The sequence below is a fragment of the Acipenser ruthenus genome, chromosome 13, assembly GCF_902713425.1.
Source record: "Acipenser ruthenus chromosome 13, fAciRut3.2 maternal haplotype, whole genome shotgun sequence".
In the NCBI taxonomy this organism is placed as follows: domain Eukaryota; kingdom Metazoa; phylum Chordata; class Actinopteri; order Acipenseriformes; family Acipenseridae; genus Acipenser; species Acipenser ruthenus.
Window position 1 is genome coordinate 21,286,727 of NC_081201.1, and position 26,271 is coordinate 21,312,997.

Here is a 26,271-nt window from a genome sequence, read left to right on the forward strand (position 1 = left end):
TCTATCAGAGTGTTTCCTTTAGTTTGGCATTTAGTCACCAAAACATTTCAAATGATTATATATATATATATATATATATATATATATATATATATATATATATATATATATATATATATATATATATAATATATAAAATCTCATATTATTAGGATAATTACCACAGTAACTAAATGAAACCGCATTTGCATGCTATATGGAGAGAATGTGAGACTACATGAATACTCATGTTTTAATCAATGATTAGAAGGGTGTTTCCCTCTAATGACAATTCACTACTGGTAAACAGCCAAGCAACCTGTGGTCTGTCGTAACTTGCATAGCTTGCTCAGTAAAACCAGACACTTCTAAAATGTTATTGCCTTACAGAATGCATTTGTTTCCATTTGTTTAAAAGATGGGTTGTGTAGCAGATTGTTCGGTAACCTATAATTTGCACAGGAGTGCCACTTTGTTTATAGCTGTTATGAGGCACAGTAATAAGTGGGTATAATGCCAGAAAACCTGTAATCTTTAATTCACGCTTCCTATACACCCAAGGAATCTGACAACAGAACTGCCACAGAAGGTTCTGTATCAGTTTAAAGCAAAGGAAACTACCTCCTGTATGATAAACAACAGCAACCACTCTTGGTTAGTCTTACATAGTAGTGCATTCTTCTTAGATCTCGCCCTGACGCTGTTTATATCCCTGCCTGGAGCTAAGTGAGGGAAGGAGACCACAAAACAGCCAGTTTTACATAAACCCTCTTCATTCCAGTTACAAGATTTTACTAATGCTCATATACAGGCTCAGCAATCACATTCAATAGCTCTGACATTATACTTTCAGTACAGTGAAATAATAAATGTTGTGCATCGTCTCATCAAACATTGTAACACATTTTACCAAAAATGAGGCCAAAAATTGTATTCCCTAAAGAGCGTGCTAGGAAAAGTCCATACCAGTGTGAGGGTGTTTTCTTTGGAAACTTGTCTTTCTGAATAGGAGAATTCACCCATTTAATCAATCACATAATCATCAGCCCTATAAAAGCCCAGTTTGTCTATGCCCTCTTGTCATTTTTGTATTGTTTGGCCCCCTCCTGCCCTGCCTCCACCTTGCAGCAGCCTTGTTTAGGGGAAGGGTGGCCCGAGGCCACTTGTCCTGCCCGCTGGCATTAGTTAGTTTGTTAAATCATTTTTTTAGGTATCACATACTCTGCTGGCATAGGGGTGGCTAACAAGCTCTTATGGACAAGGCCAAGGGCCAAAAGCTTTTATATTTGCATATCTGTATGGGCATGTTTTCTTTTCTGTAAACCAATAAATGGTCAATCTGCATCAATTGTGGATTCTCCTTTCTGAATTACACATATCTTGCAAAGGTGATTTTTAGTTGTTGCTTTGAAACTGTTTAATTATTTTATGTAAAATAATGATGGGCCCGATGTTAAAATATTTTATTTATACATACTTTTGTTTTAATGAATGTCCAAAAAAAATAAGTACTAATAATTCTATTACCGGTGCATTAACTATTACATGTTATATCCCCTAGTTATGCCACTCAGACTAATAAAATACAAATTGCATAAGATATATATATTTTTTTAAATTTTTTTTTAATTTACACATCTACACAATTAAAATATGATATTATTATGTAATGAAAGCAGAGGATATTAAATCAGGGTTAATTGAACATATGAGGACAGGTGTATGGGAAATCATTAAAGTAAATAAAGAAATGAATCCTATTGAATAACTTCCCTAAACTATTTGTTACAATGTTTAATGTGTTCCATCAACACAAGCTGATCACAATAAGTATTCGAGTATCCCATTATTCCATTTGAACCGAGCCCCCCTTGACTGTTTTGGGGTGTTCTTGCCAGTGTGTGCTTTCGTAAATGTGAAGGTAACAGTGGGGTCTGTCAATAGCCCATTGATAAAGGTGGCTACATACTACCAGAGGTTTGTGGCTGGAAACACCTGTATTGTTTTCGTTTGGCCAAATCAATCCTCATTGTTTTGATTTAAATACATGCCTCCTTGTATACTGTTAACACCCATCTTCAAACCCTGTTTCATCACAACTGGGTGAGCGGGTCTCAATATAAAGATGCGTGTACATATGGACACTACTGTATGACAACACTGAACACCTCTGAGGGCAACTCAAAACAATTATTTTACTGTATATTTCACTCCTTTGTGACGGCAACACCTTTTCAAATCTTTTGATGAATCTAATTAATGAAAAAAAAGCTCACCTAAAGTTACACATAAGCATATGATAAGTGAGTAATGAAACACTATTAACAAGTCAACAAGTAATAGCAGTGCTCGCAAACTTGATTTATAATTTCAACACAACGTCATCCCTTTGGTTTTAGTGCTTGATTTGCTTTGACTGTTCAGTGGTATCTGTTTATCTTATTGAACACAGGCGTGTTCGGGGCTCTAAAGATCACAAGACATTTCATCTAAAACCAAATAAACCCTTTTCCTCAACCGTTTCCTCTCAATAAAACCCTTCCCCGACCTCTGACCTGCATTATTAATTGTATGACCCTAGAGGGAAAACTCAGGTGTGAATGTACTTTATTAGGACTTAAACCGATTTGCAGATTTTCAAAATCAGAACTTTACCAAAGTATGTTGGCTATAGAGACTTATTACACACAGGTCCAATTGTAAGCCTTCCATTTTAAAACAGTAAAACCTATATTATTTGAACTAAAATTGGGATAAGGGGATGTTTAGATAATTGGATTACAACTGCAGCATTGTTTAAATGGCTTTCCCAATCAAGAAAGATACAATTCAAACCCTGTCATTTTAAATATATAACATTCAGCACCATGCTGTTCTGTAAATACCAGAGATTGAGGACTGAATAGTGCATTCTATATGACAACAGGGCAGAAGAGCACTGTACAAAAGGATGAGCTGTTTGGGTAACAGGTGTGCGGATAATCAAGGTTGTACTGTAATGGTGAAAGATGAGGGACAATGATAAACCTATTGCTGCTGATCTCTAAAACAAAGCTTAAATATGCTAGATTCTCCATTTTAGATATACCAGTTGTCAGAAAAATAAATCCTTAGCTAATACCGTTTCTAGCAACCTCATGTTTATCCAGCTGGAGGCAGAACACATTCTTTACATACCTTGAAGGCCATACATTTTCTAAGAAGATGTTAGCTTTTTTCTTTTTTTCTTAAACCCCAACACCATGGATATGTTATGCATGAAATATGATGAACCTGAACCTGTTACTATGCTTGGTTTAGCAGTATTTAATTGGTTTCATATAATGATATTAAATTAAAATACTTTAAAATACTTAGCATGTGTCTGACATTTCAAAAGTTAAAGTTTGTAGCTGGTATTTATATGTTGAGTTAAGATATTATTTTGACAGATTATAGTAATGACTTATTTGGAATAATTAATGGAGCCATCCTAGACAATAGACTTGTTTGAATTCCATGGAACAGATTGTCTCAGTAGGTCACCATATTTAATTAGAATGAAACGTGTTGTTTTCTTTTCATGCAATTAACTCTTTTCGAGATATGTGGGGTAACAATTATTCGGCTAAAGCAGACAGTTTTGGGACACAAGACATCCTTGACTGCTAATTTACTAAACTGTAAAATATATACTTATAGCTGGTCTTTACAGATGCTGTGTCATTTTAATTAGATCAATCACAGCGCTCTTACAATTTACAAGTACATATTTAATTAATAACTTATATCATCCTAACTCACAAAAACAATGAAATATAATAATGGTTTTTCCCTACTAATTCTATAAATATTGTAGACTCCCAATTCTTTGTACAGTTCTGAAAAAAGCCAATTTTCAAACTGATATCATACCAAGGTAAAGAAAGCTCTCAGTTTGCATGACTTGCAGTATATTGATGAGATGGAATGACCAAGTGCCTGAAAGTAAGGTCTGCAGACTTTAACCTATTACTAGATTTCATGTTTGAAAAAAGTGCATGTGAGACAGACAATGAAAATGGAAATGTCCAACAGGTAAGATTTATGGAAATATTTAGTTAGCAAAAACCCCTTTTTAACAACTTGGTCTGCACATTATGCGATTCTCTGAACACACAAAGATTCTTTGAAATGCACAAAGAAACTCATAGTTTTAAAATGTGTTTTCTTATGAATAACTGAGTCCTTCAAAAGTCTCACTTTTTTAATAAAACAATACAACATCATTTTGTGATTATAGCTGTGCTACCATAAGGTTTGTGCTAATGGCTCCAGAATCTACCGTTTAAAACATTGCAAGAACAAAAAAGCATTTATAGTATATAATAGTGGAGCAGAATGTCTTGTGTGGTTTGGAACCCAGGCCTCCTTTTTGAACTAACACACTGCATCACATTGAGACCGTCAGGAAATGTGATACTAACAAAAATAAAGATTTTTACACAGCCAAAGCCTTGACATTCAGAATTTAATCCTGCTACTTGTAATCTCAGCCCACTCCCCTATTATTTTTTAACTTTCATTATCCAGTCCAATAAACCCCCAGGGACATTTTATTAAAACCTGGTCACTACACTCCTCCACTGGTGGTGAGTTCATGGGTGCTTTGTCCTCATGAGCACTTACTGAGTTAGGATCAGTGGATGCTTTAGTAGACAATTACCACACTACCTTAATGAACATCTTAGAGATCGTAGCTCCACAAAAAACGAAGTCCTTTTTAAAAAATCCTCCCTCGTTCAATGATACAATTTGCATACTCAGACAAAAATGCTGTAAATTAGAATGTAGTTGGAAAGACACAAAATTACAGTTTTTATTTTTAAGTCTGCACTGTCCTCCTCCAGGTCCGTCTATTACTCAGACTTAATAGAAACTAATAAAAGTAATCCAAGTTTTCTTTTTAACACCGTAGTTCAATTTACTAATCAGCAGAAAGAGCCTTCAGTTACAACTATCAAAAGCAAGTTGTGACGAGTTTATGCATCACTTTAAAGATAAAATCATTGAGATAAGAAACCAGATAACTGCGGTCAATTCAGATGATTTAAACACCATTCCTGACACTGCTATTCCCCCGAGTCCTGCGACATCACAATACATTTTTTAATTATTTTCTTTAATGAGTCAACTAGATTTAGCTAATCTAGTTATGCTAATGACACACAATTGTACCTATCTGTCAAACCAGGTGATTCCACATCTCAGAATACCCTAACTATCTGTCTCGAAGATATAAAAAAATGGATGTCAACAGAGGTCTGTTTTTGAAATTTCAGAGCTCTCGATTTGAAATGTCAATACATTAATAGCCAATGGTGTTCAGTGATGTGAACCAAGAATAAGCAGATCAACATATCAGAAAAACAAAAATAAACCAGACTGAAGTTGTAATGTGCATAGCTGAGGGTCCCCTTGGCTGTAAATGCATTTTCCATTTCATTGTTGTCTTATACGACTGAAGTGCTCTGTTGTTTTTTTCTTGCTTGCATTCTCCTAAGAACAAAAGAAGATGAAATAACATAGTGATTCACATGCAGCCTCGTTACAGTCTTTCTGTGTAAAACCAGTGTAATCACTATAACAGTTAAACTCGCAATGCACTGTTAACAGATGCACACAGTACACAGTGGGATCAGAATGGAATACCAATAAACTAGCTACATACTGTTTAAGAATGGTTCCAGCTTTGACAGTAAAAGCAGAGTAAAAACTAATTTGGATTAAGCTGCTAGGTTGGTGCTCACTTGGTCAGAAGCCCCATCTATAATCAGTCACCAATTAAAATAATGATGGTGGTCTAGTTAAATCATCCTGTAGATATTATTGTACCTGTAATTTAATCTTTTACACAAATTGTTCATAACTTACCTTGCTATGTTACAAGCCAGAATCGTAACTTTAGACATTGTAATGATGTCATTAGGTTTAGAAGCAGCATCTGAAATACATAGTGATTTTATCATGATACCATAACCAGCCAAGCAGATAGTATTAATAATAATAATAATAATAATAATAATAATAATAATAATAATAATAATAATAATAATAAAATGAATAAAATAAACCCAACTATATATACTGAGCCATTATGTAATTCATATAAAAGCATGACAGCGCTAAGCTTGACTGATTTATTATTTGCACCAAAAACTTAACATTCAATTGTAGCCTTGTATGCAGGGTGCACTTTATTTGTTATAATAAACGATTTGACATTATTTTCTCTGGTTTCTCACATTCATAGCAAATTTGTATATTTTGATCTGCTGATTTTGCTAGTTGGTTTGTACAGCTGTACAGAGGCTCAAGTCTTCTTTTCTTACAGGGGTCAACAACTGTAATAACCCTGTGAACTCCTATAGTTGTGTGAAAAGATGGCTTGTGGTGACGTCAGAACAGGAAGGATATGGACATAGAATGGTGAGTGAATACGCTGTTGTGCCTATTGTTGGCCAAAAGAAACAGACAGACAAACAAACAAACACTGACCTATAACAAGTAGCGGGCTGGTGTAGAACCCTTTTCTCTCCAATACTCTTGAAAGGGCTGTAGCCAGCCAGCTGATGAAACATCTCATGGATAACAATCTGCTTAAATCTCTGCAGTCTGGCTTCCGGCCGCATCACAGTACTGAAACTGCTCTGCTCCGGATAGTAAATGATCTCCTGCTTAATGCTGATGCTGGTGCTCCCTCTGTGCTTGTCCTCCTTGACCTAACAGCTGCTTTTGACACCATGATTCATGACATTCTTCTTGACTGCCTTCAGAAGTATGTATGCTGGGATCTCTGGAACTTATCTCTCCTGGATGTCCTCTTACCTATCTGGATGCATGCAGTCTTTTCTATGCTGAATGCAGTGGTGTTGCAAACCCAGTCACTTGTGGTGTCCCTCAAGGGTCTGTTCTTGGGTCTCTTCTCTTCATCATCTACATGCTTCCCTTGGGTCACCTCATCCACCAACACAGCCTCGTGTTTCACTCCTATGCTGATGACACCCAGCTCTACTTAAAACTTGACCCTGGAAGCCCCTCTGCCATGGTCCGGCTCTTGGCTTGCATTCAAGACACTGAGGCCTGGATGTCTGCCAATTTTCTTCAGCTCAACACTAGCAAATCTGAACTCCTTCTAGTAGGATCTAAAACTCAACTTAAGAATCTCAATACACCTGCCCTGAACCTCAGAAACTGTCTGCTGCTGCCTTCCCCCACTGTACGAAGCCTTGGTGTACTTCTCGACAGCAACCTCTCCTTTGATGCACACATCTCCTCTGTGGTCAAATCTTCCTTCTACCACCTTCGAAACATCTCCAAAGTCTGTTCCTACCTTTTCCCCCTGGATGCAGAGATACTCTGTCATGCATTTGTCTCCTCTCGACTTGACTACTGCAACTCTCTCTACGGTGGTCTTCCGGCACGCGCCATCAACTGACTGCAGCTAGTTCAGAATGCCGCCACCAGGATCCTTACCAGATATAAAAAACGTGAACACATCACCCCCCGTCTTGCCCAGCTGCACTGGCTACCTGTAAAGTTCAGGATTACTTTCAAAATTCTCCTGCTCACCTACAATGCCCTTCATCACACAGGTCCTGAGTACCTCTTCAACCTGCTGACCAACTATGTCCCTGCCCGAAGCTGAGGTCCTCCGAATCTGGCCTGCTTGTTATCCCCAAGCATAAGTTCACCACACTTGGAGAACGCTCGTTTAGCTTCATGACTCCGACTCTCTGGAACTCTCTCCCAGCTTTGGTGTGTGATGCTCCCACCGTCGCTCGCTTTAAATCAACTCCCACTTGTTCTCTCTTGCTTTCCATGCTCTTTAAGCTTGATATCTGTTATTAGCTGTTATGTCTTTGCTACTTCAGATTTTTCACTGTATCTTATGATTCTATATGACATACGCATCCACAATGTTTTAGAATTTTCACATCCTAGCCTTGTATTTAAGGTATTATGCATTGTTTTTCACTGTATTTAATGCATTATGCATTTTTTTTTACTGTATCTTGTAAAGTGCTTTGTGATGGTGGTCCACTATGAAAGGTGCTATATAAAATAAAGATTGATTGATTTTTATATTTCTATCTCCTCCTCCTCTCCCGTCATCCACTATGAACACCCAACCCTGTGTGCATGAAACACTCTTTTATGCAGCTGTGCCGAGACTCGATTACAAATCAATCATTCAATTGAATCTCGGCACATGATCTAATTGTGCACTCCCCGTGCCCCCATACAAATACCCACTTTAATCTGCATGTGAAGTGATTGTGCAATCCCTGTGCCTAAATACAAATATACATTTTAAATCACCTGTGCTACATAACCCACACTTTGTGCACCACTACACACATACATATAAACATCCCACATACAACATAAAACACAAAATATGCACAGGGGCGGGGCACCCCACCACGTATGCCCCCCCCCCCCGGTAACATGCGGTCACATGCTGTGAGCGGCAATGCTGACAATGCCAAGGCTGGCTCCAAGGCTGGCAAAGGCAGTTGTGGCAGCGGACATGCTGCCAGTGGCAACGCTGGCAGCAGAGACGGACAGTGGTGTGGCATACTCCCCCAGTGGCCACAGCAAATCCCTGGGCGTGATGAACAGGCCTCTCCAGGCGATGGCGAACAGGTATCCCTGGGCGATAGCAGCGGCGCTGGCAGCAGTAAGGCTGCCCTCTGTGCAGGACACTCGGCAGTGGCAGCGGTGCTGCATACTCCTGTAGTGCAACTATTGCAGGTGGAGGTCTCCTCACCTCTCCCCCTTCTCTGTAGCCGGTGACTCCTTTCTCTTGGGCTCCGGCCCCAGAATTACTGGCAGCGCAAACACTGCTGCTGGATACAACAAATCTCCTGGTGATGTTGTGCAGGCATCCCCAGGTGAAGCCGAACTAGCTCCCCCAGATGATGGTGAACTAGCCTCCCCAGGCGATGGCGAGCAAGCCCCCCCAGGCGATGGCGAGCATGCCACCCCAGGCGATGGCGAGCATGCCACCCCAGGCGCTGCAGGCTCGGTAGCCCTATGCGGTGCAGGCTCGGGGAGGAGTTGATCCTTGGGAGGCAATGGCGGGCTCAACAGGTAGTCTCCCTCTAGCGGTGGAGGTGGGAGCAGCAGGTAGTCTCCATCTAGTGGTGGAGGCAGGAGCAGCAGGTAGTCTCCTTTCTCTGGAGACTGGTGTGGCTCTCCCTCGGTCACTGGAGACTTGGGCTTCCCTTTCTTGGGCTCTGGACATGTGGGCTTCCCCTTATTGGGCTATGAAAGCACAGTCTCCTCCCCCCTCTTGCAACCACAATACTTCTCCTGACCTGAGTCTTGGAGGCGCTGTTATTCCGGTCTGACACCATATGTGACAAGATGGCTTGTGGTAACGTCAGAACAGGAAGGATATGGACACAGAATAGTGAGTGAATACGCTGCTGCGTCTGTTTATTATAAATAAAAGGATTAAAAAAACAAAACACTTTACAAAACAAAAGGCACGTTGGCCAAAAGAAACAGACAAACAAACAAACAAACAAACAAACAAACAAACACTGACACTCCTAGAACAAGTAGCGAGCTGGCGTAGAACCAGCAGAAGTAGCAATTGTTAATTTTATATTTCTATCTCCTCCTCCCTTCTCCCGTTCTCCACTCTGAACACCCAACCCCGTGTGTGTGAGACACTCACTCTGTTATGCAGCTGGGCAGAGACTCGATTGCTAATCAATTATTTAATTGAATCTCGGCACAGTCTGCATGTGAACTAATTGTGCAATCCCCATGCCCCTATACAAATACCCACTTTAATCTGCATGTGAAGTGATTGTGCAATCCCTATGCCCAAATACAAATATACATTTTAAATCACCTGTGCTACATAAGCCATACTTCGTGCACCACTACACACATACATAAAAACATCCCACAAAAAACACAAAATATGCACAGGGGTGGGGCACCCTGCCACAAGTTTATATAGATGTAAACATTTACTCCTACTCCTAGCACTACTAATACATACTGTTGCACGTTTTTGAAGAGTAGATTCTATCCTAAATGTCAGCACCCAGGTACATGGAACAATATAATCTCAGGTGCTTTCAATTAGGAGCTTTCAACACAATAGTCATCCATATTTGTTTTGAAGTTTGATTGAGTGCATAGAAACAGAGAACCAATAACAATTTAGACCTGTAGCAATATCTAGTCATAAGCAGAAAAACAAAACAAAACAAGCTATCAATGGTCCTTAGAGAGATGTGTTAACAATGCAGATTCATATTTTTACTATAGTTTGGAAAAAGCTGAAAACCTACCGTTGATGCCTCGCCCTCCATTCTCTCTTGTTGCCTCAAATACAGTTGAAAGGTGTGTTTTATGAATGTTTAATTGCTGTAGTTGCACCACATATGCTGTGATTTCTGATCAGTCAAAGGTAAGGAAACACAATGCTTAGTAATTACAACAACTGAAAAATGACATGAGTTGCCATGCCTTTCAATAGTCTTTCTGGTTTGTAATGCTCTTACGAATCTACTATAATGTTGTTGTTAGGATCAGGATATTTTATCCAGCATTTAAATAACTTGCAATACTATTAAAGTATACTATTAAAAATTAAAACAAGGAACAAAATGTAGAGAATCTTCATTTGAGTCTTTTTTTTTTTTAATTAATCAGAAAAGTGTTTCAAATTTGAGCCCTGGAGCAAACACTGCATGTAAGTACTGGTTTGCTTCTAGTAGTCAGATATTACTCCATGAAAAATGTTTATTCTAAAATGAGCTACCAAAATACAAAATATTTAAAGATGGAAGTAAACCTTAATTTCATTTTTACTTAGCTGAGGATATTTTAATAGAGGAAAGACTTTACAAAACAATGGGTGTGAAAAAGCACTCTGCATCTAGCTCACCAGTCGGACTGCCTTGTAAAAAGTAACCGATTACCATACAGTACCTTTAAATCAGTTAGGGAAGCTGCAGTATATTCCTTATGATATGGTATGTATAGCAAATGGAAAGACAAAAAACATAACATACAGAATGTGCTCTTTGCCATGGTTTTACATGACATAGCATTCTTCACTGCTGAAAATAAAAACCAATGAAAAGGATACGAGCTGCACTTCTCAAAGGAATCAAGTCACTGCCCTGAGCTGCTAACGACTGTTGCACCAGGGTCTGCTGTAGCTTCTCATTGCACAGAGGAGCGATATTTTCAAAGGCCTCTGCAAATTCAGAGCTTGAAATATACTCCGAATCAGTCTTCAGAAGCTCACGAAGCTTAGTCACGTACTGTGGAGAAAGAAAACAATAGGATCAGTTCAGACTCCTAGAAACTTGAAAACGTAGCAGTTTCATTATCGTTCAGTAGCAGAGGCTTGCTACCCGACCTGAGCCCAACGGGACCTGACAATAAGTGTCGGGTTTGGGTCAGGTCGGGTGTAGTTTCTATTTATGTTTCGAGCTCCGGTCGAGTAGGTTCTTTGATAAATTACCTCTCTAATATTGTCTCACAAACCCTGCTTATTAGTTTTATGCAGCCTATCAAATGCTGCGTCGCCAGCCTTTATTAAGTAACCACAGGATACAATTAATTTCCAACGCAACTAACAACCAATAATCATCTTGGCTGATAAACTGAGATTTTGTGTAGCCTGTCAGCAAACGCTGCGTGGGTGGTCTTAACGGGATATAGTTCAGTTGCAAAACACCAACATCACCAAATAAAGTCTTATACAAATGCACAAAAAAAACCACCAAGTGAGACGCCTAATTGATAGCTCTCATCACTCGACAATTCATGCCTTTTTATATAATGACACAAACTCTTTCGTTCCAGTTAATGATACAAAACATATTGCCCTGTAGTAAACTATATGCATTTGTTTAAATGTCAAAAATGACTAAATGTACAGTATTAAAACACTGCTCTTTAATTCACTGTAGTTTTCTTTTTTTTTCTCGCACTCGTAATGTGTTGTCATAGGCAAACGTGAAACTCTGTTTATGTCATGAATTCTGCCTGCACTGCATTTATGATATAAAGCAGGTTCATGTAGTGGCTGACGAAATAAATATATATATTCAGCGATATGTATTCAGCGATAATAAAAGTCCATGTGGCTTTGTACAATGCAAATCTTGCAAAATATTACTGAAATATAACAGCAAAAAGACGGGAAATTCATCTTTGCAGTGCACACTGAAAAGTGATGTATTCGTCCTGTAGTTGTTTTAAAAGCCATAGTTGTGGTGTAATATTTGAATGAATGTTAATTTAGCGGTTTGATAAGACATAGGCTTGAATGACATAGGCTGAGTATGCGAATTTGCAAGAGCATCTTCTGTGTGGCAATTTATGGTAATAAAGTTTTGAAGAAGCCTGTTGCTGTCTTTTTTTAAATCATGCAGTGTTGGATTACTAGGAAAGGAAGTAAATATGAGAGTGATGTTTTCTTTATTTATTTATATTTTCACTGGAAACCAGGAATACTCGACACTGAAGGTACTTAGTTGCAATAGTGTAAGTTGGGAATATATTTGTGGAGATGGTCGGGTCGGGTCTGCAAATATTTCAAAGGGCTTGGGTCAGGTTCGGATTTTAAATTTAGGCCCAAGCAGACCTCTATTCAGTAGTAAACTTAAAGTTAATTTCAACTAATAATAAGATAGTTATAATAATAGTAATACTTTTTTATTAAACATTATTATTGTTGCATTAAAGCAAAGGATCAATATTAAAAAACTACAGGTACAAATACTGTTACATTTTTTTATGATTGAACTGTAACGACTCAAGCCACAAATGCACGCACTTGTCATCTGCATACCTGTGAGTGACTTAAACGGCAGATCGGAAGCAACACACATAATTTATGGTATTTAAGGTATCTAATCAAAGCAAGAACCTGTTAGACTGTAATTCCAATCTGTCAGCAACTTCAAACATGTTTTTCTCTGTAAAATAAATATGGGACTGAGCAAGCACTTGCACTGGCAGCTGTGATTGTTATCTTCTGAGCTGTAGCCATCGAAACTGGTGAGAACAAGAAGTAAACATCTACTTAAAATATTATCAATCACTGTTCAAAAATCAAAACAAATCTCATGTTTTAAATATGCTGCTGCTTGCCTCTGGGAGTCTCGGTAGGTCCTCCGCCCTTTATCACTGCCTAACTCGGCATGGAAATAATATAGGCTTTATTTTTGCCCAGTCCAAGATGCAATCCCCAAATCACATATTTTGTTTGCAATATGACACAATACTCATGACTATCATTGTGAATACAAAATCTATGTTTTACCAAAAATGTAGCTTACAATATTATTCAGCACTTAGAGGTGTTGCATTAGAAGACTTAGAAACACCTGTTGGAATCATTCACTTTTCAATGGTATGATAACTTTGTTCCGCAAGCAGCATCCCTGACATGTATTCTGTACATGCATATCCCTGTTGCAACTCAGTTTCAGTCACAATGGGAAAGACAGCTGACTTTGATAGCGACTGATAGTAGGCACAGAAATGGCAGGTGCTTTGTATTCAAGAGAGTCTTCAAAGTGCTGTCTAGTCTGTGGGTGTTTTATTAGGAGATCCTGATGGCTTAATACAGAATAGCTAAGAAGATAAAAAATGTGCAGACCTCCTCAAACATGGGCTCTGAGTTTTTTACAATGCAATTCAAAATAAACTCCAACACCAGCGATTGGGAGATGCGATTCTCACTGAACGCAGTGTATTCCATCGTTACAAGATCCAGAGCATCATCCTGAAATGAAATGAAGGAATCATTTTAGCGAAAATAAAATGATAACAAGTAGAGCATCAAATTAATGCAAAGTTAGAAATATTTATTGGGATATTAAATTGTCTTTAAGTTTAAGATGTATATAAAAAGGTAACGCACACTATGAGCATAATAGCATAACCTGCATATCATTCTTTGATTAACTCCATCTTCATTTTACCAAACTAAACTACTAAGTAATACATCATACTTTTTAGAATATAAAATGCACCTTGTGTAGAGAGTGCATGACTGGGTGGCCTTCTGTTACATTCCATATATAACATGCACCTCATGAATAATATCCTATCCTATAGTACACTATATAAATACTACAACAAGAGTACACTGCATATCTTGTACATTCCCGTACATAACACACATACATTCTCCTAAAACTTACAAAAAGGTGTACATTATACTCTGAATATTATGGTAATGTACTGCTTCTTAAGCATGGTCTGTTATTGAAAAACTGGAGGAAAAGCTTTGAAAATATACTGTACCTCTCAATAGTGTTAGAGCACGTCTGTTTTTCTACAAATTGAGGCAAACACAAGCAAACAGTTATTGGAACTAGATATTAGCCAATCTTTGAGCTTTGTTTGATATCTGGTTGCAGATGGCATTGCAGACTGCACATGGAATAGGTAACAGCCCCAGTGTGATTCTGTAACAAGGCAAGTTTTTACAGTACGCTTGAAGCTCCAAAGGCACTTCTACACATGTCTGTGCGACCGGTTAGGCACAATAACTGCTTACGTTCCTGTTTTGCATCGCCCTATAGAATGAACTCATTTTGCTTCGGAAAGTGGAATGAAACCTGCTGAATAATGTTACTTTAGCATACTGAATTACATAACGCTTTTGTAGTTTTCCACAAACTGACAAAAATGGAAAAATATGACATTTCGAAATCTAACATGAAATACTGTACTACTATGATGGTTTTTGGTAGACTTTTCTGATATCATTGTGTAGTGCCTTTGATTACACGATGTTAAATAAAATATCTAAATTACATTCATATAGTTTTTTTTTTATGTTGAAATCCTAAAATTCTAGGTGACGCTAAACTTTTGGCCATTATATATGTAGTATAATGTTTGTTTTTCAATAAGATGCAGTATAACTATACTGTATCCTACTAAAGTTACAGCCTAACTTTTTAAATTGAAAATCTAAAAATCAAACTCTACAGTCAAGCTGTTTTCAGCAAAAACTGACAGACAGCAGACCTCAATGTTTATTACGCAAGTGGCGTCCTGGTAAGCAATGAAACTTTGGTAATAAGGTGTTGCCATTTAAAGCTGGAATTTAAAACAATTAAATGACAAATGTGTTTGATCTTATTTATAGATAGAAAAAAACTGCTGTTGCCTAATGATTGCTGAACCTCAAGTAATCAGTGCATCTTAAAGAAAGTTAATTACATTGAGACAAGACAAGAAAAAAAAAAAGTAGCACTTTCCCAAATAAACACACCTGCACCAAATGACTCACAAAATACTTTTAATAACGACTAAGCTGACAGGGGAGAGGAATGCTTTTGTCTTGCAAAAGGCCACAAGCATTGAATTGTAGCCCGGAGGCTTACTCCAGCTATTAACTGTTTCAGGTTTTACACATATAATTCAGTTTGTTAAATTAGACTCAATTCAACCTGATATGAACGATGTTTATACAAATTTGCAGCAGTGTATTCAAAAGAAAAAGAAAACGGGAGTGACACTACTTACACTTGTCATGGATCACTTTTACAGCATGGGTTCATGGTGCAGACTTACTTTAGGAAAGGTAATTATGGTATATAAAAAAAGATAAGCCATTAGGTTATTTGGGACCATATTTATAAATCCACTACATTTTTTCACTTACTGTGTTAAGCTGGAGAAAATAAAGCTGACATTATGATAATACTAATTTATTATTATTATTATTATTATTATTATTATTATTATTATTATTATTATTATTATTATTATTTTAGATTGTGGATAAAAGGTATATTTTGCCACTCAAACTACATTTAAGGAAGGGCATGTGATAACATAAACAAACCGGACTGCCAGCCAGGTCTCCTTTCTGATACAAAGGAATGGAATAATGCAGTAACCTGAAACCAATACATTCTATCTGGTGTATAACATAATTATGGGACTTGGAAAGTTACATCTCTTTGCCGTTGAATTTGATCTGGATTCCAAATCTTCATATCCAGCTATATATAGGGATGTCACAAAGTCTCCCATTGATGACAAATGGCAAAGACAAATGACAATGATTCGGCTGAACCCTGAGAGGACTCAATACTTAAAGTACACAGAGCTAAGAAAATAATTCCAGCAGGTCTTACCGACCCTTCATAGATCTGAAATGCTGCATTATAAAAGATGCGCACATTACTGTAAATGTGTGTTTGAGTTTTGTAATGTATTTTTTTTCAAAGCTACTAATTAACACAAATCAACAACTGCTCATTCTACTTCAAGAGGTCACATTTGATCACATGGTCACTGAACACAAAAGCAGCTTCTTTTTCTATGATGGAAGATAAATATTAGGTTCTTTTTTAACTATAAAACAGATCTATGGAAAGACCAAAGCATTTACCTTAAGTACTAGGGGTGAGGCGATACACCAAGGTCACGATACAATACATATCACGATACACAAGCCACAATACGATACATATCGCGATACTAATGAAAAACTCATGTCTACTTGACAGACTTGAAAATAATTACAATTTCAATTCTGTAGACACAGATTCAGTTCAAGATAAATTACATTTATTTCCCACAAAGTAGTAAACCACTAGTTTGAATTTAAAGACAGAGCAGTATGTCAACTAGAGTTCCTGGGATATCCATTTTAGTTGAATTAACCAAATCTCCTTACTATATTTCGGAGAAAGGAAAAAAATACTAAGCAATGTGTTTGATAACTATTAAAGTACAAACTTTGTCCATGTGTTTCTTTAGAAAAATCTAAATATCAGATTTTTCAGCATTAAGTTGTGATGTCTAATCAATAACAATGTCAATATTTTTAAAAAAGTACATTTTTGCTTGTATCATACTTAACATTAACTCAATATTATTAGTGGGGCTTGTGAAGCAAGAGTCCCCACTTTAAATCTTCGACATACTTCTTCTTCTTCTTCTTCTTCTTCTTCTTCTTCTTATTCTTTGGCACGCTACTCCTCTTACACCGTTTAAGCTAGAAACGCCATTCAAACTTTAAAACGTGTAGACTGGTCTGGAATAGTGTGCTTGTATACAACTTTTTGATATATTTTATACTTTTTAAACTATTAAGCTTTTTGTCCTTTTTTTGTCCATCTTCATTCACTTTAATGGGACTTTTTTCAACATTCTAAAGCTCCCCATTGTTTAAAAACTCCCACACTTCCAACATTCTATTTACTGTAAATGATGTAACTTTTGACACAAATCAGCTACTTTGACCACTTTCCCAACAAGCTAGACAAAAAGCTAGTCAAACTTTTATCAATCTAGAAGTACACCTGTTTTAGTAACCGCACCAACTAAATTTTCTCTAACTTTTTATAAACAACTGAAATTTTGACCACTTTCCCCACAAGCTAGACAAAAAGTTAGAGTGTATGACATCTTCCTTTATTTCTCTGCTATTCAAATATGAAATCAAAACAGAAATAACTTTTATCAATCTAGAAGTACACCTGTTTTAGTAACCGCACCAACTAAATTTTCTGTGAACTTTTAGAAATAACTGCTGTTTTGACCACTTAGAGCAAATGAAATCTTCCTCTACTTCTCAGCTATTCAAATATGAAATCAAAACAGGAATGGTGTCTACCGATCAAGAGGTACAGCTGTTTTAGTAACCGCATCAACTTCTTTCAGTAGGCTACTTCCCACTGCTGAATTAACTGTCAAAGAACTTTGAGAAATTTCAAATTATAGCACATTCTAAGCATGAGACAATTAGTAAACCATGTGACTTTTGACACAAATCAGCTACTTTGACCACTTTCCCAATAAATCAAGCCCCACAACTTTACTTGTAAAGTTACCATCTAGTTATTATTATTATTATTATTATTATTATTATTATTATACCATACATTTTATCACTAAGTATTTGTATTTCTGAAGTTAAGGCTGAGTATATTATTTTATTTTGTATACTATTCTACACTGCGCTGTTTTTAAATGTAGTTAGAAATAATTTTCATTATTAGATTAAAATTAATGATACAATTAGTATTAAATAAGCCATTTGCATCAGGATTAACACATTTCTTTAAAGAAAGTAACATATTCAACCAAATCAAAGTTTAAGGATTATTCAACCAAATAAAAACATTATTAGGGCGCACAGAAAGGTGAGTAAATATAAAATAAAACTCGTAAGAAATGCAGTATGTTTTGTCATCTGTAATAAATAGATGGTTGTGTGGTATGGCGGCCATGCTGCATGACGTCAAAATCACATGGTACAGACATCATAATCACAAACTACAAAGATCTTCCAGACCGCTAGTCCGATTGAAACAAACCCAATGGCACATATGATCGTAGTGTGGTTGTCTTTAAAGGGTGTTAAAGGGAAGTTGCTACAATAAAAAACATGGCGGCCACGTTGGATGACATCATCAACATACAAAATTGGCTAATAACTTTTTATAGAGTGCAGACAGGGCCATGGTTACTATGGAACACATATAGTAACCCATGTATGCTCTATCAAAAAATGTCATTACCCATGACCTTTGACCTCTCCTAAAGGTCAAATGTAAAACTGGCTCATACCTCATAACAGAGTGCAGATAAGGTCATTGTTACTATGGAACACATATAGTAACCCATCTATGCTCTATCAAAAAATGTCATTGCCCGTGACCTTTGACCTCTCCTAAAGGTCAAATGTAAAACTGCCTTATAACTCATAATAGAGTGCACATAGGGTCATGGTTATGATGTAAAATGCCATTCTGCACTATTTGCTAAAGTGTTTGGTACTGGTACTGCATTCTGCACTATTTGCTAAAGTGTTTAGTACTGGTACTTGTACTGGCATTTTGCACTATTTGCTTAGGCAGCAGTGTGGAGTAGTGGTTAGGGCTCTGGACTCTTGACCGGAGGGTTGTGGGTTCAATCCCCAGTGGGGGACACTGCTGTTGTACCCTTGAGCAAGGTACTTTACCTAGATTGCTCCAGTAAAAACCCAACTGTATAAATGGGTAATTGTATGTAAAAATAATGTGAAATCTGTATAATGTGAAATAATGTATAATGTGATATCTTGTAACAATTGTAAGTCGCCCTGGATAAGGGCGTCTGCTAAGAAATAAATAATAATAATAATAATAAAGTGTTTGGTACTGATACTGTTACTGGTACTGGTGCTGGAAGCCATAAAGTTGCTGGCAACTCCTAGTACTATTATTCTTCCATCAACTTGAAACTGCTCCTGTTTGCACGCGGGTTAACCAATCAACATAAAACTTGGTAGGTATCATTCTGTGATACCTACCGTAAGCAGAAGTTGCTGCGATAAATTTTACTATCAAACTGGCTGCCACCAAAATATGGCAAAACACACACCAAACAACAAACTGTTTCTGCTCGAAAACCATTTAACCAACTTACTCCCAACTTGGTAGCATCATCCCGTGACAATAGAATTCAAATATGGCAAAATGGTGTTGTTCTGTTAAACAAGATGGCTGCCGGACCTACATTTTCAAATTAAATTTAAAACTGCTTCAGTTTAAAAACGGTTTACTTGATTAATTCCAAACCTGAAAACAATCATGTCTATGTTAGTACAATTAATCTTTTCAAAAATTGTGTTTGTGAGTGAACCAAGATGGCCGCCCGACGCAGGGATCGGTTAAAGGCATCAAAGTTAATTAACTTTGTGATGTGTTAACCAACCACACTTTGCATGCAACTTTTAAAATGTTTAAGATCCTTTCCTTTTGGGTATTTACATACTTTTTCTGTTCGGTTCCAGTAGGAGTAGACATGAAATTGTAGTGATGCTGGAAGTTTTTAACCCCTCAAGTTCATTCAGTTTACCATGGTAATCTATTTTTTGTGTTTTCTATCAGTTTGTAGTTTTTAAAATGCAACTAAGTGAGGTTTTGGTAGTTTCAAAGTTCATAACCTGTCAGCTACAAGCTAGTGCCACTGGAAGCACACCCTGTCACAATTAACTCTAGATCTAACCCCAGACAATGCAATATTGAAGAATAACGCCAGTTCGGTTAGGACTATGTGGTACTTTAGCCTCACCAAAGTGGCCATAAGCAATGCTGGAATGCATGACAAATGTAACTTCAAAAATCCAAAATCCACAGATACATCCGCATCAACATCTATCCAAAAATATCTGATGGTTTTTTGTAGCACCCCCACCCCCGCCCCCGCCCACGTGAGTTATTTTGGCCTAAACTTCTAAACTTGGTAGAAATACTAAAAATACAAATTTCAGAGGGGGTTAATGAACAGTGGGGGGATTTTTTTCTGGTCAGGGTCACTTTTTCACTTTAGTTTGACCTTTGCTAGGTCACAGCTCGAAGGGCAAAACAAAACAAACAAAAAAGATTTGCATTTCACTCAGTGGGCCCGAAAATCACAAGGTAAATTTTTCTAGAAAAATCTAAGATGGTCGGGCAACGGCTCTGGTTGACTTGGTATGGAATGACCCTTATTTTGAAAACACTCGGCCAACATCAGTTATGCTACCAAGGAGGCCATATGGTCCTCTATAGTGGAGAAAGTCAATGCTGTCGGTGTTACCAGGAGTACAGTCAACCAGGTGATGAAAAGGTGGCAGGACCTGTAGCGGCGAACAAAAGCGAAGCTCACAACACAGCACAGGCATATAGCAGGAACAGGAAGAGGGCCGCCATCCACATCACAGCTGACACCGCTGGAGAGGACAATCCATCCCAAACAAAGTGACCCTGTGATTGAATATGTCTTCTGCGTCTTATCATTCTCTTCAGAAGGTTTCCTGCCTGTCCTGCAACTTGGGTATTTTGCAGTCACAAATCACTTTGTACGTATCCTCACAGCGGCCCCATAGTGTGCTAATGTAAAAGCTTTCATTTTTCCACTTGGATGACTGTTCACCTCAAGGTGTTGCAGAGGCTTTACGCACAAGGTACTATTATTGCATTCATAGAGCTAGACTCCTGGCTCTCTTGAGTCATCCTCCATGCTCCACTGGGCTGCTGTTGTAGCTGTATTGTTTATTCCTAACTAACCAGGTGTGAGAATGTTCAAGTTTCACACAGTGATAGGCCCTCCCTATTACCTCCCTCTCTGCAGATTGAAAAGGGGAGTCAAGCACCACAGAGGAATGGTAAAGGTCAGCAGTCTAAAATATGTAAATACTTTTAGAATGCTAGAAGCTGGGACTGACTCTGTGGATTCCTGGTAAAACATGCTGGAGTCATTTGGTGAAAGAGTGATTGTGTAGATTACAATACGTTATTGTTCAATACAAGGTAGGGGATTAGTCTTTCTTTCAATGCTGCAGGTAAAATCATATGTAATTGTTAGATGTGTTAATATAAGTTTTACTCAATTTACAATTATAAACTACTATCCTGAGTGGTTTGGTTCTAGTTTTGTAATATGTATTTAAAAAATAGTACTCAGCCTTATTTATTATATTGTTCACATCATGGATCAATTAGCATAATGAAAACTGGAAACCCAGGGGTATTTTCCTGATATTCGTTTTTTTACTTGTTTAATATCCTATTATTCTTTTTTTGCCATGCTTACTAACTATTCCAGTAGAAATGCTTCTGAAAAGACTCCTCAAATGCCTATTTTCTGAAGTGAGGTGGGGAAGCAACACTAATATGCTTCCCTAGCTCACTTCAGGTAATCAGCTCTGAGGAATCTTTCAGAAGCAATTTTTCTAGAATATAGTAAACATGGAAAATGATCCAAGCACCAATAGCAATTCATCCAGAACTCCCTTAATAGGGTATTACATATATATATATATATATATATATATATATATATATATATATATATATATATATATATATTTTTTTTAATGTAGATGATATAACATAGTAGTTTGTTTGTTATTGGTTTTGCAAAGATACATCTTGGCCAAAAACCTCACACCGAACATCAAGTGAAGAATTTTTTTGTGAAGTGCTCTGACAAACTTACCTGCAGAAAGGGGTAGACTTGAGATGCAAACACATTGAAATCTCTGACAAACTTCCAAGAGATACAGTTCACCAGTTCAGCCATCACAACAATGTAACGCAACACTGCAGAGTCCAGGTTCCCACAGAGGGTGTGGCCAAGCACAGCAATCAGCTGGGAACACAGAGAGCAGGAAAAACAAATTCTTCAACACTGTGCAGAGCGTATAGAGTACTGCACACCGCACATACAAACACACACAGACACACATAGAGCACTGCACACCGCACATGCAAACACACACTGACACACATACAGCATTGAGCACCGCACATGCAAACACAAACAGACACACATAGAGCACTGTGCTCCACACATGCAAACACACACAGACCCACAAAGAGTACTGCACACCGCACATGCAAACACAAACACACATAGAGCACTGTGCTCCACACATGCAAACACACACAGACCCACAAAGAGTACTGCACACCGCACATGCAAACACAAACAGACACACATACAGTGCCTTGCGAAAGTATTCGGCCCCCTTGAACTTTGCGACCTTTTGCCACATTTCAGGCTTCAAACATAAAGATATGAAACTGTAATTTTTTGTGAAGAATCAACAACAAGTGGGACACAATCATGAAGTGGAACGAAATTTATTGGATATGTCAAACTTTTTTACAAATAAAAAACTGAAAAATTGGGCGTGCAAAATTATTCAGCCCCCTTAAGTTAATACTTTGTAGCGCCACCTTTTGCTGCGATTACAGGTGTAAGTCGCTTGGGGTATGTCTCTATCAGTTTTGCACATCGAGAGACTGAAATTTTTGCCCATTCCTCCTTGCAAAACAGTTCGAGCTCAGTGAGGTTGGATGGAGAGCATTTGTGAACAGCAGTTTTCAGTTCTTTCCACAGATTCTCGATTGGATTCAGGTCTGGACTTTGACTTGGCCATTCTAACACCTGGATATGTTTATTTGTGAACCATTCCATTGTAGATTTTGCTTTATGTTTTGGATCATTGTCTTGTTGGAAGACAAATCTCCGTCCCAGTCTCAGGTCTTTTGCAGACTCCATCAGGTTTTCTTCCAGAATGGTCCTGTATTTGGCTCCATCCATCTTCCCATCAATTTTAACCATCTTCCCTGTCCCTGCTGAAGAAAAGCAGGCCCAAACCATGATGCTGCCACCACCATGTTTGACAGTGGGGATGGTGTGTTCAGGGTGATGAGCTGTGTTGCTTTTACGCCAAACATAACGTTTTGCATTGTTGCCAAAAAGTTCGATTTTGGTTTCATCTGACCAGAGCACCTTCTTCCACATGTTTGGTGTGTCTCCCAGGTGGCTTGTGGCAAACTGTAAATGACACTTTTTATGGATATCTTTAAGAAATGGCTTTCTTCTTGCCACTCTTCCATAAAGGCCAGATTTGTGCAGTATACGACTGATTGTTGTCCTATGGACAGAGTCTCCCACCTCAGCTGTAGATCTCTGCAGTTCATCCAGAGTGATCATGGGCCTCTTGGCTGCATCTCTGATCAGTCTTCTCCTTGTATGAGCTGAAAGTTTAGAGGGACGGCCAGGTCTTGGTAGATTTGCAGTGGTCTGATACTCCTTCCATTTCAATATTATCGCTTGCACAGTGCTCCTTGGGATGTTTAAAGCTTGGGAAATCTTTTTGTATCCAAATCCGGCTTTAAACTTCTCCACAACAGTATCTCGGACCTGCCTGGTGTGTTCCTTGTTCTTCATGATGCTCTCTGCGCTTTAAACGGACCTCTGAGACTATCACAGTGCAGGTGCATTTATACGGAGACTTGATTACACACAGGTGGATTCTATTTATCATCATTAGTCATTTAGGTCAACATTGGATCATTCAGAGATCCTCACTGAACTTCTGGAGAGAGTTTGCTGCACTGAAAGTAAAGGGGCTGAATAATTTTGCACGCCCAATTTTTCAGTTTTTTATTTGTTAAAAAAGTTTGAAATATCCAATAAATTTCGTTCCACTTCATGATTGTGTCCCACTTGTTGTTGATTCTTCACAAAAAATTACAGTTTCATATCTTTATGTTTGAAGCCTGAAATGTGGCAAAAGGTCGCAAAGTTCAAGGGGGCCGAATACTTTCGCAAGGCACTGTAGAGCACTGTGCTCCACACATGCAAACACACACAGACCCACAAAGAGTACTGCACACTGCACATGCAAACACAAACAGACACACATAGAGCACTGTGCTCCACACATGCAAACAAACACAGACCCACACAGAGCAACGCGGAGAGCACTGTAGCACACATGCAAGCACACACACAGCAACACAGAGAGCACTGCACATACAAATACACAGAGCAACACGCAGAGCACTGTGCAGCGCACATGCAATCACACACAGACACACACAGAGCAACACGGAGATGACTGCGCAGTAACATGCAAACACACGGAGAGCAGGAGTAGCTGGTAGGAACAGACAGAGCAGTGACAAGCAGAAAGAGTTAGGATAAATATTTACAAGTGGCATTTCATATGAATTAAGCATTACTATCCCAGGCAAGGGGCATTGGTGATAGCTAACTGACAACAGCAGCAGTTACTGTAGGTGTTCTAGGTACAAGGCCAGGGGCACGATTTTGCACTGTGGGCATTTTGCTCTGTCATACATTTATTATGGAATAGTAAAAAAAGTAATAACAATGGCTAGACCTCTTATGGGCTTTGGGCAAATTACAGGCAAATTACCCTCTGCATAGTAAATGCATTATAATTTGCACACAGTGGAAAATCGGGCCCAACGTCCATAATCTAGCAAGAATGCCCACTGTGGAGGACATTATTCCTATTATGAACTGGCTTTATTCTGTATATGAATCCAATATGAATCCATTTTTATAATGTGCTATTTTATTTCTTGCTTAATACTGGTTGATCTCAAACTGCTGTAACTGAGTGTTTCTAAGATGCTAAAGCTCCAAGGACATCTACCACAGAATAATGAGTGCTGGTAAGATCTGTTCAAGGTCTACAGTAAGACTGAACATATCAGTACATTTCAAGTATCATGATTAAAATATTACGTCAATAGAATTCAATGGGTCTATATGTAATTCCACACAAGTCCTTGCTTATCGTGAGCTGTAAATGGTTTGTAGAACAGCATGCAGACCTACCCTGTTTTGTGGTGCATATGTTATTACAGCACTGAGAAAATCAGAAATCACTAAACAACTTGCTTCCTCTGAAACGTATTGCTCATTAATGAGGTGGCATAGTGTGTCCTGAAAGAAAAAGACAGTTAGGACTTTTGTTTCCCCCAGATAGTTATAAAGCATTTTTTATCTTTTGAGATTATTTTTTAAAAAATATCTGAATAAGCTTTGTATTTGTAAATAAAAAAATAACAAAATTACTATCTGACATCCACTTTTTGTAATATCGTCACATAGCATACGCTGCCATCAGGTGGATGTTTATTGTAATTGTTATAATAAACATTTATTTTTTATTTTTTGGCATACCCCAGTACACATTTTAGATTATTCTATTACTGTATTTGTAAAATGACATAAAACTTCTTTATAAAACTGTATCAGATAATATTATCATCTACCATGGCTTAGGACAGTGGTGCGCAAAGTGGGGGGCGGGGAGAGTCAGTAAGGGGGGGTACAACTATGACTAAAGGGGCAGTTTTGCAAAAAAATATATATTTTTATTTTTATTATTATTATTATTATTATTATTATTATTATTTGTTTATTTAGCAGACGCCTTTATCCAAGGCGACTTACAGAGACTAGGGTGTGTGAACTATGCATTAGCTGCAGAGTCACTTACAATTACGTCTCACCCGAAAGACAGAGCACAAGGAGGTTAAGTGACTTGCTCAGGGTCACACAGTGAGTCAGTGGCTGAGGTGGGATTTGAACTGGGGACCTCCTGGTTACAAGCCTGTTTCTTTAACCACTGGACCACACAGCCTCCTTAAAGGATAGAACATTATAATTGTACATTGTAGAACATTGTAATAAATACATAAATGACAGCTAATTAGTCTAAGTTCTTACCTTTCAAATGAGCCGTTGACGATCACTCTAGGACTTGTAGAACTGGAAAAATTATGTTTGAAGTGGCGAGTGTGAATGAAACTGCAGTGAACCGAAATGGCAGCTTCCATGTATGGGCCAACAAGTGTATAAAAAAAAAAGCACTAATGTTTTGCAGGTGTTTTTTTTCCTCGATTTAATGTAAATCGCATATTTTTTTCTTAGATTCAACCAAAAAATGTCTAG

At 37.9% G+C, this 26,271-nt stretch overlaps 1 protein-coding gene across 3 annotated transcripts in view; it reads right to left on the reverse strand.

Annotated features, from left to right (window-relative positions):
- Positions 1-633: 633 nt before the first annotated feature.
- The window catches only part of LOC117418540 (uncharacterized), a 133,276-nt gene continuing 107,638 nt past the window's right edge, over positions 634-26,271 (reverse strand). For 2 of the 3 annotated variants that reach the window (XM_034031699.3, XM_059035715.1), the window contains 7 exons: positions 25,150-25,257; positions 21,985-22,137; positions 13,646-13,771; positions 11,117-11,294; positions 10,314-10,418; positions 5,872-5,941; positions 635-5,496 (listed from right to left, as the gene is read on the reverse strand). In XM_034031699.3, coding sequence (XP_033887590.1) covers positions 5,451-5,496; positions 5,872-5,941; positions 10,314-10,418; positions 11,117-11,294; positions 13,646-13,771; positions 21,985-22,137; positions 25,150-25,257 — 786 coding nt within the window. In that variant the 3' untranslated portion in view covers positions 635-5,450. Of the gene's footprint in view, positions 5,497-5,871; positions 5,942-10,313; positions 10,419-11,116; positions 11,295-13,645; positions 13,772-21,984; positions 22,138-25,149; positions 25,258-26,271 lie in introns of all 3 variants that reach the window. The other variant, XM_059035714.1, reaches the window with a different exon arrangement.